General features: G+C 39.8%; 1 protein-coding gene across 9 annotated transcripts in view; it reads right to left on the minus strand.

Moving 5' to 3' along the window:
* LOC129762285 (zinc finger protein 501-like) overlaps positions 1-15,730 on the minus strand; it is a 152,190-nt gene that overhangs the window by 51,248 nt on the left and 85,212 nt on the right. For 6 of the 9 annotated variants that reach the window (XM_055760447.1, XM_055760467.1, XM_055760431.1 and 3 more), the window contains exon 1: positions 2,020-2,172. The exons of the other annotated variants lie outside the window; for them this stretch is intronic. In XM_055760447.1, coding sequence (XP_055616422.1) covers positions 2,020-2,159 — 140 coding nt within the window. In that variant the 5' untranslated portion in view covers positions 2,160-2,172. Of the gene's footprint in view, positions 1-2,019; positions 2,173-15,730 lie in introns of those variants that run through there. 9 annotated transcript variants of the gene reach the window in all.

Here is a 15,730-nt window from a genome sequence, read left to right on the forward strand (position 1 = left end):
CCTTTTCAGGGCCACCGAATCATTATCAAAGAGTTTAACGATGTAATTATTCAAACATATCCAAAATCAACAGATAGTCTGACGGAATCCTACGTCAACTATGCGGTCGTGTCTCGGACACAAATCTCCTGTGACTTTTTGAATGTTTATTTTTTATTCCGGACACAGGTTTGTGAAACACGAATATTTGTTTAGATTTTGGAATTTTTTTACGTAGGACTACGTCTTAAATTGAGGGTGCCAAATCAGAAAACAGATCACATTTTTATGAAATAAAGTTAATGTTAATAACTATTTTTGATGCGAACGGATATAAACGATTTGTATACCAATCGAATCAGAAGTTTTCTAATATTTGTTTTATATGCTATACATTACAATCTCATAGTCTGTACGTGGTTTAAATTAATGAAAATTGGGAGCATTCCCATTTCTCCACACAATTGTTCTGTCCATTTGTGTGCTTTCCCGAACAGAGCTGTCAATAACGGGCAACTTATGCAGCCGCTAGAATAGAAACAACGAAGGGGGCTAGCGAAAAGAGAATGTTTGCCAAGTAAACTCCACCCTTGCATAGGAAGTAAGCTGTCGCTAGCGTATAAGTATTGCATGTCCTCTGAGGAAAATTTTCAGAAATTTTCTGTGCCCGAATCAACAAGGGTCGCTTATTCTGTTCGTTTTGTGTTTTATGTTTCCCTCGTTGTGAATGCTAGCGAATATTTCACTTGAAGTGCATATGGCATTGCAATTAACTCAACCATGCTTGTTGAATGGCGATCTACGTAAGATGCCTTTCGTTAAATACTTAGTGCAATGCGTGCATTGGTATGAAAAAAACAAATTGCGACATATGACCAATAAGTGTATTGTTCTCGCAAAGGCAAGAAAGAATCGTTGCTTCTCGAAATGCGGTATATGAAAACAGTACGGAAGAAAGCAGAAGGGAAATTATTTGCCTGTAGCGTGAAAGAGACAGACTGATCACGAGCGAGCTTCGGCACTAGCATATTGTGTTTTGTTTACAAACAAAGCACAGTAGACTTCCAAGATGGCTGACGAGTAATTTAAGCCAAGGCGCCTAGAAGTATATCCTAAGGTGGGCCCACATGCTAAAACCAATCTGCAGCCATCTTGGAAGTCTACTGTGTTTTGTTGGTAAACAAAGCACAATACGCTTGTGCCCAAGCTCGCTCGTGATCAGTCTGTCTCTTTCACGCTTCAAGAACATAGTTCTCCTCCTGCTTTCTTCCGTACTGTTTTCATATACCGCTCCCCTAACCAACTTAGTGACGAAACGGCCTAACCTAGTACCATAGACCCGTCTTGATTTTAGCAAGTTGGCACACCTTAGGATATACTTCTAGGCACCTTGGTTTTGATATGATACTGAATGGTTCCCGGAATAAATCGCCACAGAAAACGACTGCAACAGAAACCACCGCTTATAAAATGTGTAGTAGGCTATAAATATTGTGGCGCGGTATTGTATTTCAAAACAAGAATTAACCGGGCAAACGTATCGCCCCAGGCAAACGTAACGCCCCGGGCAGACGTATACCGTCCGACGCTCGCTAGAGCTCGGTCGGACATTGCTAAAGGATCGTATCCTATGTTTCAAACTAACCGGGCAATCAGTGGATCCCAGGTTTGCGTGCGAGACACCGCCGCTTCCGACGGCGGGTCGGCGGTGGACTCGGATTGCGTCATCTTGGCGGCATGGGCCGCCTCGATTCCTTATCCTCGCCAAATGGGGACTTCGTCCCCATTACATTGTCCTCAGAATAAATTTCGAAAAACGAGAACAAGAGAATAAATTTATAATAGAAATGTGAGGCACATGATGTTTTTCCCGCGCCAAATATTTCTAGCCTACTACACTTTTTCTAAGCGGTTGTTTCTGTTGCAGTTGTTTACTGTGGCGATTTATTCCGGTCACCATACTGAATATAATGAAAAAGTCGTCCGGATTCAAAAGCAGTACGGTACTATGGCTTCTAAACATTTTCACAATAAACTTACAAATTGTTACTAACAATCGCCATCTCACTTCTGCGGCGATTTTCTTCCTCTGAATTCAAAGCTCGAAACTGTTTAACTATAACATAGAAACAATAATCTCGAGCACTGATTGCTGGTTGAGTGCATTGATTACAAAACATAACTAGACACCAGGGTACGTATAAGGAAAGGTAGTCTGGACCAAGATGGTTGAGTTAACAGGTGGCTCGTAATTTACACTATTTAGAAAAGACGTATGAGGAATGGCAAGACGAACGTATGGTTACATTTGATTTCGTCGAAGGTATTTGAAGCAGTATAATAAATAAACAGTTGTCGTTGAAAATAGTAACCTAGTAACCTTTATGCATATGCTTCCGCCAGCTGGCTCGGCTGATGTGATATGATTTATTCAGGGAATGCTTTGATCGTGGTACCGCCACTGGCGCATAATTGGCAGCTTTGTTTTTTGTGCTGGTTCATAACGGCAATCAACCGTGCCGGCGAAACTGTAGTCAATGTTTAGTGTTGTTTGGATACCATCTATGTAAATAAGTTCAAACTTACGGGATACGTCCGAACGGCAATTCTGACATTACGTTTTACCTTCCACTTCACTTTCCTTGGTCTGGACTGACTAGTGCATCAATAGTAGAGAGCCTGTGACGTGTTAGCTTTGCAAGTATCATGGAGCGCTATAATAAATTTGTCTAAATAAGTTATATCTATTGTATTTTTTTATCTCATCTATTTATTTTTATTAGGCTCATTTAGCAATTCAGCTGTAACAAAGCCGAATTTATCGTGTTCATTTTTTCTCATGTATATTACACATTAGCCATTTTTAGGCGTAAGATTATTCCTATCTTATCGATACACATTTTATCTGATACACAGTAGCCGTTTAGGCGTTAGAGTATTCCTAGTCTATCGATGCACACTACATGTCGTATTTTTTCGGCGTAAGATTATTCCTATTCTTGGAATGTCCACAGTTGGGCTATATACACAGCGTGACTGTGGATATGAGGCTTCCATTGTTATGTTACAAATAGCAAATGGGATGGAATATCTCCCTCGGGATAGTCCTGTTTAGTCCCATTAGAAAGCTGGGCCGATTCCGCGGATGTTACGGATGTTTTTACTGGATTCAGCTCTTGCTTGATGTCAATCAAGACCATTCAGCGAGCCATCCGGTTCTGATTTCCAGAGGCATGAGAATCGTTGGCCTTTCTGATAGTAGGAACAGCTAAAAAGAAACTGGTTTGTGTATTAATTGTCCTGATTTGTTTAAATTTACGTGTTGGTATCAGTTTTCGACGATATTGTTCTTCCAAGCTATCGATATGCACGAAACAATCTGGACTGAAGTGAAGCGAGCAAATGTACATGTTTTTAGTATTGCTGTTCAGGACCTGTCCGAAGAATCGAATCCATTTCTTCCGAATGGTCACATCCATCGGGAATCGATGAAATGATAATTTGTGGGATATGTTTTCATAATTCGAGTTGGACTCGAGCCGGGTGCCACTCATCGAGCCATGTGGTTGTCTGGCGTTTAGATAACGCTTGACATTTTACAGTTATTCAATTGTTCATCTCATGAAAAATAACATTATTAATGCGTAGATAAACGCGTAGAAATATTTCCTATCAATTGATGCACACATTTGTTAGAAATGTTCGAGTTATAAGCACTCGAAATACGGGTAGGGTTAGCACACAAATCGGCAGAACATCTAAGATTGGACCCCACCAGTGGTAATCCAACTTGGAAATCGTCGTTTGATTTTTCTGTTCGTTTTTCGTGTTATTCGTATCGTGTGTTCCTCTTTCCGCGTCATAAATTGGACACTTCGCGTAGTGTGTGATGAGCAAGAAGAAGAGGAAGGCAGGCTCGAGCCCTGCAAAAAACAAACGCATTGCCAGGGGCAATAAAATTTCGAGGTAAGCGTCATCTAATGATGCACGCGGTGTTGGTGCAGTGAAAAGCGCTCGCACAGAACCGATCCTTCGCGAATGTGACACCGCACCGAACAACAGCGAAGTAGGCGATTTCAGCGCGTCGGTCGAAAATGTAAACGCCAGGGCAGCAACCAAAATCAAGCTCCCCCCGCTGGTGGTGAAGGCGGTCGCTCTTGACAAACTCATCAGCGAATTCGCATCGATGGGTGTTACAGCAGAGTACAAGCTGTGTGGCATAATTCGGCCTTTTTCCAAGCAGTTAACATTGTTTATTTTCCGTCTTCATAAGGGCTTCGTTTGTGCCTTTGAGAATGCATCAATGAATTAAACTGACGTTATGGCGAAGCAGACGTTAAGGTTGTGCACCAAAAAATTATTTGGGAATACCAAGCATCTTGAATGTCTTACTGGAATGTTATAAGTTATTTTGGTTCGCGTGCCAGTCGCAAAACTGCCTTCAACTAGGATTGCATTTGCGCTAATATTGATCATAATGAAGCATTGCTACTGTTTTCGAGGTTGTTATTAACAAAAAGAGTTTATTTCTCTTGTTTAGTCATCAAGAAAGTAAATGTTCTGAAATTTTGTATGTGATTAGGTTTTGCTTGCCAGTAGCAAAACTTCCTCCACTAAGGGTGACAGCTGCGCTTCTCTCGATCATGAGAAAGTAATGCAACTCTTTTCGAGGCCAGTAATATTAACAGAAGCGATTCTTTTGAGAATAGCGTAAAATGATGAAAAATGTTTATATTGCTAGTAGTTTCAAGCCACCAATGTATGGCTCTGTATGCATGTTATGGTGAACGCTTGTTTGGCGCTTGGTTTACGCTTAGTTTTGTACGAACGATATCTAGAGGTACGATTCCTTTGAGGCAATACTAAATAACATATAGCATGATATTTGATACTTGCAAGTGTTGTCATTGTTGTTGTTTACATGCGGTGCCAAAGATATATTGATGTATGAGATATATGATGTATGAGATATGGAATAATGGTGCTGGTGCAACATGTATATAATCGACTGTAGCCGAGTCTATGTCAATTTCGAAAAAGGCCACCGGAATAGCCTTCGAGGTAAATTTTCAATGCATTGACATGAAATGAATTGCGACATACAATTGTTTTGCGAGGGCAAGAATGAATCATCAATCAATTATCGTCAACTGATTCTACAATGAAAAAATAATTTCAGTGATTATTCTACTAAGCAGTTGTTTCTAAAATTTCACAGCATTATAGAATAATATCCGAAGGTATAAACAAGCGACTTATAGAAAATAACAGCGTAGTTCTACGTCAACAATGCGGTTGTATCTTGGACACAACCTCCTATATTTTTTTCAAAAAGTCATTTTTGGATAAAAGGGGAAAAATGATTTTTCAGTCCAACGGTTAGTTTTGAAAAATCATATCGCAAAAACGAAAAAAATAGCATCTCTGATATCGAGATATGTTATGTAAATAATTCTCAGCCTTCAAGAAAAAATATCGCGCCCTCTAGTCCAAAGTCATGAAAATAATCAAAAACGACTACCACCAGCATTTTAGATGTAACAGAGCCGAATTTTAATCGTGTACATGTCACATGGTTATCATATCTATAATTAGCACATTACACAGTTGTCATTCGCCAGTTTTCCTTCTATACCATTACATATGGTACATTCACACAGTAGCCATTTAGGCGTAAGAGTATTCTTTCTGTTCTTCCATTATCCTGTTGGACCACCGGACAGCGGAGACAGTTGATTGATCGTTGTGTTGCAGAGCAGAGCAGTTGTATGGATGAATCGATCTTTTTTCGACCGTGGATCGATCTCCATCGCTGATGATTGTTGCGTGGACGTAGCTATTCTGTAACAACACAAAGATGGTCAATGAGGGCCCTGAGTTTTGAACTCACGATCGATCGCTTACTAAGCGAACGCGCAACCAATGTGGAGATCGGAGATCCCCCGACCACCAATAATTACAAATAAAATATTTTTTAATAAAAAGCAAGCTTATTGGCTTTATTTTGATAAGTAGATCATCTAAATTGGTTCAGTGGTTCAAAAGTGAATTTTTGAAAAAAGTCATTTTTGGGAAAAAGTGGAAAAACATTAATTTTTGAACCACCCTAAAATTGAAATGGGCACTTTTATAAAAAAATAAAAAATATGGGTCTAATGTTTTGCGATAAAGAACAAAAATACCACTTTTGATGAAAATCTGAGAACCATCACATCGGTTTGGCATGGAACGGCTGATAATTGATACTTCTACCCTAGTAAAGAACAAAAGTGCACAGAAAATATGTAAATGTACTATTCACTGCCTAGGGTATTGTAACGATTAGCATATCAAACAAATTTTAGAGACTTCTCGATTCAATAGGTGTGCAAATCTCCAAGTCTTTTTCCAGCAAAAATATTGATTATTGTTAAAACATGTTTTGATTTGTCATCATTAATGAAAGACCTACGTAGATCTTACTTTTTTTTTGTTTTTTCTTCGTAAATTTTTGTAGTTTTTTTATAGTTTCGTGGTCTAGCTTAATGATTATTTATCAATTATTTATCAGGGATTATTGATCCGAGCCACCTGCATCCTTATAGAAGTGGTTTAGCATGGTGTGCCCGAATGTGCTGTTGGAGCGTCCAATTATGTTTGAACGCTTTCGGGCAATGTGGACAAGAATAGGGACAATCATCTGCAAAAAAAAAGACTCTGTTGGATGGTTCATCGCTATAAAACATTCTTCACCAACCACTATGACCTCGTATGTGTTCATGGAGTGCTGAAGACCGATAAAACGCTTTCGTACAATGTGGACAAGAATAGGGACGTTCACCTGTAAAGAAATGACCCTGCTGAATGTTTCGTCATAGTAAAATGTTCTCTACCAACCTGTATGAGTTCGAATGTGCTCTTGAAGGGCTGAAGAAATCTTATACGCTTTCGAACAATGTGGACAAGAGAAGGGACGTTCACCTAAAAATATAATCATGCTGAATGGAAGCATTATAGTAAATAACAGATAATTTTTCACCAACCAGTATGAGTTCGAATATGTTCTTTGAGCGTTGATAAACTTTTAAACGCTTTCGTGCAATGTGGACAATGGTAGGGACGTTCACCTGCGAAGGAAAGATTTGGTTGAATTATTAAGGCAGTATTCTAGTCCAGAAATCCAAAAAAAATAAAATTTTCTTTCTCCATTTTCTGAAGTTTGGACATCCTAGAATATCCCCTAGAAAGGAAGTTTCGAAAATCCCATTAATCCCGATATATTCCAAATTTAATGTGAAAGAATCTTTACACATATCTCTATCGCATGGACCAATATTTTGTTTTTTTTAAATTTTACTATTTAAAGAAAATCAAAAAGTCATAAAAACATATAAAAACTAATTGCTGTTGTCACCCCGGGTTTCCTGTTATTTTGGTATGCAAAAAAATAAATAAATGTGGAGAGAGCAAAGAAAACTCGAAAAAGTAGATTCGATGTGTTGAAATACATGAATTAAATTTATGGTTCATTTTATTTATCAAAGGACTATGGGCCTTATTCCCGTATGCACTTCACGGTGGAAACGAAACGATCGACACGGCATTGAACTTTGTTTTACGAGTTAAAGAAGCGTCAAACCAATTTCAGGTAGAATGAACATTATTCAAATAGAAATTATGGATGAAAATCAACTTCCGTATCAAATTAGTGTTCAATGTGAATGGAAAACTTTGTTTTCTTCATGTATCTTCAAAATTTTATCTCGCAAAAAATTTTTTATATTATAATGATAAGTTTTAGCGGGAATATCGGAAAGTGTATAGAAAATAGGTTAATTTAGAGTAAGAAAAACGTGCTTCAAGTAAATAAATAACGCCAAGAAAAAAAATTATTCTGATTTTAGCAATTTAAAACTGCCTTCTGGCCGGCTATTCTGATAGAGCAGTAAGCCTTATCAAAATCAAATTTTGTATCCAGATGTCGACACCGTACCGTTGTCATTACGGATAAACTTAATTTCGTTTTCACCCTTATTTTATCAAAGCGTTTATTCAGGTTTTTTTTTGTATGTATGTATTATTGTACAGTAATTTTCATTTAATGCGACACGCCGAGGCACCATTCAGTTTCGCATTGGAGGCGATTTTGACCTGTAATGTACATTCGCGATGACAGTGGTACAGTGTGACGTCTGGTGGCGACTTGCAATGTGGGGACATAACTCGATGTTTACAGAAAAGTCCAATTAAACGTATCGCATTACCGATCTGTCCAATAACCTAAATGTCACATTAAATGTAACTTACTGTATGTTTATTCAGGTTCCAACATTTTGAATATTTTGACGTAGGACTACGTCTAACCGGAAGATATAGGGGGTGAAATGGAAATCTAGGCACTGAACAAGTAGGAAAAAATGCAAGATTTGGAACGCTTATAACTCGAGCATTTCTCAATAGATCGCAAAGGTTTTTGCATCAATTGATAGGAAATATATCTACGCATCTATCATAACGAATAACATTTCATTTTACTTGATATAAATAATTGAATAATTGTGAAATATCAAGCATTGTCAAAATGCACTATGTGCCCATTTTTGATTGGTCCATTTTGTGCTCCTCAAATCGTACCGACCAAAACGGGCAACCAGAGCAGTAGCGAAATAGAATGAAGCACGATTGGAAAGGAAAAAGAAAACAATGAACGAAACATTGGTCGCAGTCTCACACATGCGTAATTCTCGAGCCAGCCAGTCAGCTTAAAAATCCCCGCTCCGCTGCCGTAACGATCATTCTTTGTGTGGACACCGACTGGACAACATCGTTGCTGGACGAGCTGGACGGCGAGGAATCGAGTGCCTTTCTCAAGGCAAGAGGGCGGAGGTGGTAGCGCTGGAGTAGAGTAATAGAGTAGAGTAGAGTTTTCAAAGGGCCTTTCTCAAGGCTAGAGACGAATGAACTGCAAAAGTTTAAAGTCTCTATAATACAAGACCTTCCTTCCTTCCTTCCGTAACGATCATTCTCATTCAAACCGTACACCACATCGGTTCGCATCACAACACATCAACAAACCAACCCAAGCAGCCATGTCTGGACATGGTAAAGGGGGAAAAGTGAAGGGAAAGGCAAAATCCCGCTCGAACCGTGTTGATCTGGAGTTCCCCGCAAGGGTAGCTAGGCCGAGCGCGTTAGTACCAGTGCACCAGTCCACCTAGCCGGCGTTATATAGTTTCGGCCGCCGAAGTGATCGAGTTAGCTGGCAAAGCTGCTCGCGACGATAAGAAAACCCGCATTCGGAACAGAACACATTCGGTTCGGTGGACAATCAAGACAACAGGCAGTTGCAGCGAGTGGCGAGTGGCAAAAACGCAATCGCAAAACGGCATCAGGTAGCAGAAGAAAAAAGTTTGTTCTTTATACAAACTGCTTTGGTGACAAATCCAGAACAAGGCGGCATCGAGGGCGTTCGAGTACTAAGTTTTCTAAATTGGAACCATTCCATAAAACAAGGCGCTTTTCAGGGCCATTAAACCTTCCAAAAAAGAGTTTAGGAAATACTGTTCAATGCTTTCAAAAACATTATCCAAAATAATAATAAAACACAAATTGAATAATTTGTTTGCCAGGATCTGATGAGTATGTGAATTTGGCAGTTGTTCTGAGCTTATTGATTTTCACCAATTCTTAAATTGCTTCTAGATTGAAAGTACAGTAATTTACACTTATCTCGACATTTAGCTAATTGGACGGACCTGTAATGCGACATATTTAGTTGGACATTTTTGTAAACATAGAGTTCGGGGTCCAAATTCGACACAGTCGACACTGTACCACTGTCATCGCAAATGTTCAATTACAGGTGCCATTGAATGTAATTTACTGTAAAATATGTCACAAGCTGGATGGGAAGAAATTTTCCAACTGTGAAAGCTGTAGCGAGTAGCAAATGCAATCGCTAAACAGAAAGGTTTAGCCGAACAAGATGGGGATATCGAGTGATAACAAAACAATAAACTCTTTAGATTGAAGATAATTTTGTGATCCTGAAAAGGACCCTTTTTAGCCTGCATGTGAATCCAACGAGCGAACAAATCGTAATGAATGTTTTTTTTTGCCATCGCCCCCTTTTAACGCTCATTCGTTCGTCTCGTTGGACTCGCCCCTCTGGCTGAGTCTGCCGATTTGTCTCTATCCTGTGAGTGTGCACCGCTAGAGTATAAAACACGCGGACCCCAAAGAAATATCTTATTTTCTTTCAAACCGTAAACCCGCGTGGTTGTACGGCATCGGCATCGTGGACGTAACAAAGGAGGACAAGTTAAGGGAAAGGCAAAGTCTCACTCGAACCGTGCAGGTCTCCAGTTCCCTGTTGGTCGCATTCACTGATTGCTCCGCAAGGGTAACTAGGCCGAACGGATTGGTGCCGGAGCACCAGTATACCTAACAGCGATTATAGAGTTTCGGAGTGTCGGAGTCGGAGTGTCGGAGTGCTCGAGTTGGCTTGCAAAGCTGCTCACGACAATCAGAAAACCCGCATCAAGAACAGAGCAGCTTCGGTTCGGCGCTCATCAAGGCAACAATTAGTTTCAGTGAGTGGCAAAGTGTTTCTCCGGCACGTCGCATCAAATGTAATTTACTGAACAACATGTCACAAGCTGGATGGGAAGAAATTTTCCAACTGTGAAAGCTGTGGCGAATGGCAAACGCAATAGCTAAACAAGAAGGTTTAACCGAACAAGATGGGAATATCGAGTGATAACAAAAACACAACACCAAAGGTTTTTTTCAGAACCATCAACATATTCATAAAGAGTAAACAGTAAACTAATCCATTTTTCATGTAGATAGGTAGGTATTCACGTAGGAGAAGAAAATAAAACAATATATTTAAAATATATTTAACAAAAGCTGTCCCCATTGTATAGTCCTACGTCACTCCGGTTATGTCCCCGACATTACCCACCCGTTTTTTTTTTCTGCTGCCTTGGTTGTTATTTGTTATTTGCTTGTTAACTGTTTTACGGTGGGAAAATAATTGAATGCTCGTCTCTGCTAGGCTGCCGTTATCATGCTATGCTAGATGGCAGGAGAATCACAAAAAGATGTAGGGGTGGAACTTGGCATGCAAAGTTTCCATCTCTTCAGAGAACACAAAAGAGGACGTAGAGGAAACAAAAATATATAAAGAATCGATTATATAAATTTTTACTGAATTAAAATTTGAATGCAACTTTTATTAAATTTTTTATATTTTTGACAACGCTGTAAAAAAGTTGAAAATCCTATTTATCTTTGTCAATTATTTTCCTCATCAACCAATCAGAAGCCGAGTTGTGAGTGGTCCGAGTTTGACAGAAAAAATGGTCCAGAATCGGCCCCCACATTGTCATATCTCGTCTCAGTTTTTCATGAAGTCCCGTTCGCAGGCTATCGATCGCTCCAACCATGTCAGGGGAAGGAGTTCAGGATTTGTTGAGGAAGCAAAACAAAAAACAGGAAGTGAGTTATATCTATGTTATATCCGCAATGGTGACGTAGGACTATCGTTCATTCAGTGATCATTTGTTTGAAGTTGAATCTGAATCCATTCTGAATGAAGAATAAACTTCGGGACTTCGAAAACGAGAGCGTTACGTTAGAGGTACAAGGTTATCACTCGATATTCCCATCTTGTTCGGCTAAACCTTCCTGTTTAGTGATTTATTGCCACTCGCCACAGCTTTCACAGTTGGAAAATTTCTTCCCATCCAGCTTTGCGACATGTTGTACAGTAAATTACATTCAATGCGACGTGCCGAAGCGCCAATCAGTGTCGCATTGGAGGCGATTTTAACCTGTAATTGAACATTTGCGATGACAGTGGTACAGTGTCGACTTTCAATGTGGGGTCATAATTTGGATCTCTAAACCAAAGGTTTTTTTCAGAACCATCAACATATTCATAAAGAGTAAACAGTAAACTAATCCATTTTTCATGTAGATAGGTAGGTATTCACGTAGGAGAAGAAAATAAAACAATATATTTAAAATATATTTAACAAAAGCTGTCCCCATTGTATAGTCCTACGTCACTCCGGTTATGTCCCCGACATTACCCACCCGTTTTTTTTTCTGCTGCCTTGGTTGTTATTTGTTATTTGCTTGTTAACTGTTTTACGGTGGGAAAATAATTGAATGCTCGTCTCTGCTAGGCTGCCGTTATCATGCTATGCTAGATGGCAGGAGAATCACAAAAAGATGTAGGGGTGGAACTTGGCATGCAAAGTTTCCATCTCTTCAGAGAACACAAAAGAGGACGTAGAGGAAACAAAAATATATAAAGAATCGATTATATAAATTTTTACTGAATTAAAATTTGAATGCAACTTTTATTAAATTTTTTATATTTTTGACAACGCTGTAAAAAAGTTGAAAATCCTATTTATCTTTGTCAATTATTTTCCTCATCAACCAATCAGAAGCCGAGTTGTGAGTGGTCCGAGTTTGACAGAAAAAATGGTCCAGAATCGGCCCCCACATTGTCATATCTCGTCTCAGTTTTTCATGAAGTCCCGTTCGCAGGCTATCGATCGCTCCAACCATGTCAGGGGAAGGAGTTCAGGATTTGTTGAGGAAGCAAAACAAAAACCAGGAAGTGAGTTATATCTATGGTATAACCGCAATGGCGACGTAGGACTATCGTTCATTCAGTGATCATTTGTTTGAAGTTGAATCTGAATCCATTCTGAATGAAGAATAAACTTCGGGACTTCGAAAACGAGAGCGTTACGTTAGAGGTACAAGGTTTTATGCATCCAATATTGGATACGAAAATATCCTACTGATGAGGAAGAATAATCTTCAGAAGCTTTCCTGCTAATTGCCCTTGATTGAAAAATCACAGAACGAAATGTATTTGGTCGCAGTGTTTTATGGTTAGAAAACATTAAAATAAACTCTTTCGCATGAATTTATCAATTCCCAGGGGAACTGGCAGAATATTTTCCAGCAACGATAATATACTTCCGAAATCTTCTCGATGCTGGATGGCATTTAAACGAAAGAAGTTTCGCACGTATATGTGTGTGTGTGTGTCGGCTGCTTTGATATCTCAAACGCGTTTCATGATGATGATGTTGAATTGAAGAGGCTTTAAACTTTTCAGTTCATTCGCCTCTAACAGATTGCGTTTCACCACCAGAATATCGCTTAAGTATGCTTTTTGTCCGTGATTGAATAGAAAGAAGGTGTGGTTTACGATGGCAATTTGGAAGGCAAACTAGAGGCGAATGAACTCTCTGAGTTTGAAACTTTCAGCGACTGAGCAATAATCGATTGAGAATTATGTTTTTCGCGATGCGAAACATTTTCCGTTGCGCGCGCATCCAATATTGGAAACGAACATATCCTACTGATGGGGAAGAAAAATTTTCAGAAGCTTTCCTGCTAGCTGCACTTGATTGAAAAATCACAAAACCAAATGTATTTGGTCGCAGCGTTATATGTTAGAAAACATTAAAATAAACTCTTTAGCATGAATGTATTTTTCAATTCCCAGGGGAACTGGCAGATTATTTTTCAGCAACAATAACATCTTCTTAGATTCTCTCCGATACTCGAAGCCCACCAATGGTTAATGCTAACTCGATAACCACCTGTTAATAGCACTTAATTGAAAAATATTTGGTCGCAGTTTTACATGGATAGAAAACATTAAAATAAACTCTTTCACATTAATGTATTTTTGAATTCCCAGGGAACTGGCAGATTATTTTTCAGCAGCGATTAGATCTTTCCGGAATTTTTTCAATGCTGAATGGCATCCAAACGAAAAAAAATTCCGCGCGTGTATGTGTGTGTGTGGCGGCTGCTTCGATGTCTTCCCGGAAACCGTTTTTCGATGCTGATACTCTCTTGGTCACTATCTCTTCTCCTCCTGATGGCTCGGCTTTTCTGCCCTCCCTCACAGTTCCAAACAAACTGCATGTCTTTCAGGTTACGTCAGGCTAGGTAATGAATATCTCAATCCCTCGATCCCTCGATTCCTCACCGTCCAGCTCGTTCAATTATGATGTTACCTTGTCGATGTCCTCACGAAAAATGAATGTGTTTCACCACCAGAATATCGCTTAAGTATGCTTTTTGTGCGTGATTGAATCGAGAGAAGGTGTGGTTTACGATAGCAATTTGGACGGCAAACAAGAGGGGAATGAACTCTCTGAGTTTGAAACATTCGGCGACTGAGCAATAATCGATTGAAAATTATATAATTTTCGCGATGCGAAACATTTTCCGTTGCGCGCGCATACAATATTGGATACGAAAATGTTCTACTGATGGGGAAGAATAATTTTCAAAAGCTTCCATGTTAATTGCGATCGATTGAAAAATCACAAAACAAAAAAGACGGGTGGGTAATGTCGGGGACATAACCGGAGTGACGTAGGACTATACAAAGGGGACAGCTTTTTTTTTTTTATCTTCGCTTATTTTTCGTCGGCCTATTTCCGCCACTTCAGTGCCAATCACCGACATCAGGGAGGCGACTCCACCTGTTCCTACCTATCAGACTCAACAACTCATGAGCCGGGCCAACTTCTTTTACTTCCCCTCCGAAGGAAGACGTAACCAGAGATTTTTCGCCTCAGAAAATCCCAACGACGCCAGCTGGGATTGAACCCGGGCCGATCGGATTGTGAGGCTGTTACGCTAACCACACAACCACTGGCGCCGTCTGGGACAGCTTTTGTTAAATATATATTTTAATTATATTGTTTTATTTTCTTCTCCTACGTGAATACCTACCTATCTACCTTAAAAATGGATTAGTTTACTGTTTACTCTTCATGAATATGTTGATGGTTCTGAAAAGAACCTTTGGTGTTGTGTTTTTGTTATCACTCGATATTCCCATCTTGTTCAATTAAACCTTCCTGTTTAGCTATTGCGTTTGCCACTCGCCACAGCTTTCACAGTTGGAAATTTTTTTCCCATCCAGCTTGGGACATGTTGTTCAGTAAATTACATTTAATGCGACGTGCCGGAGAAACACTTTGCCACTCACTGAAACTAATTGTTGCCTTGATGAGCGCCGAACCGAAGCTGCTCTGTTCTTGATGCGGGTTTTCTGATTGTCGTGAGCAGCTTTGCAAGCCAACTCGAGCACTCCGACGGCCGAAAGTCTATAATCGCTGTTAGGTATACTGGTGCTCCGGCACCAATCCGTTCGGCCTAGTTACCCTTGCGGAGCAATCAGTGAATGCGACCAACAGGGAACTGGAGACCTGCACGGTTCGAGTGAGACTTTGCCTTTCCCTTAACTTGTCCTCCTTTGTTACGTCCACGATGCCGATGCCGTACAACCACGCGGGTTTACGGTTTGAAAGAAAATAAGATATTTCTTTGGGGTCCGCGTGTTTTATACTCTAGCGGTGCACACTCACAGGATAGAGACAAATCGGCAGACTCAGCCAGAGGGGCGAGTCCAACGAGACGAACGAATGAGCGTTAAAAGGGGGCGATGGCAAAAAAAAACCTTCATTACGATTTGTTCGCTCGTTGGATTCACATGCAGGCTAAACAGGGTCCTTTTCAGGATCACAAAATTATCTTCAATCTAAAGAGTTTATTGTTTTGTTATCACTCGATATTCCCATCTTGTTCGGCTAAACCTTCCTGTTTAGCGATTTATTGCCACTCGCCACAGCTTTCACAGTTGGAAAATTTCTTCCCATCCAGCTTTGCGACATGTTGTACAGTAAATTACATTCAATGCGACGTGCCGAAGCGC

Source organism: Toxorhynchites rutilus, chromosome 1 (genome assembly GCF_029784135.1).
Source record: "Toxorhynchites rutilus septentrionalis strain SRP chromosome 1, ASM2978413v1, whole genome shotgun sequence".
Lineage (NCBI taxonomy): Eukaryota > Metazoa > Arthropoda > Insecta > Diptera > Culicidae > Toxorhynchites > Toxorhynchites rutilus.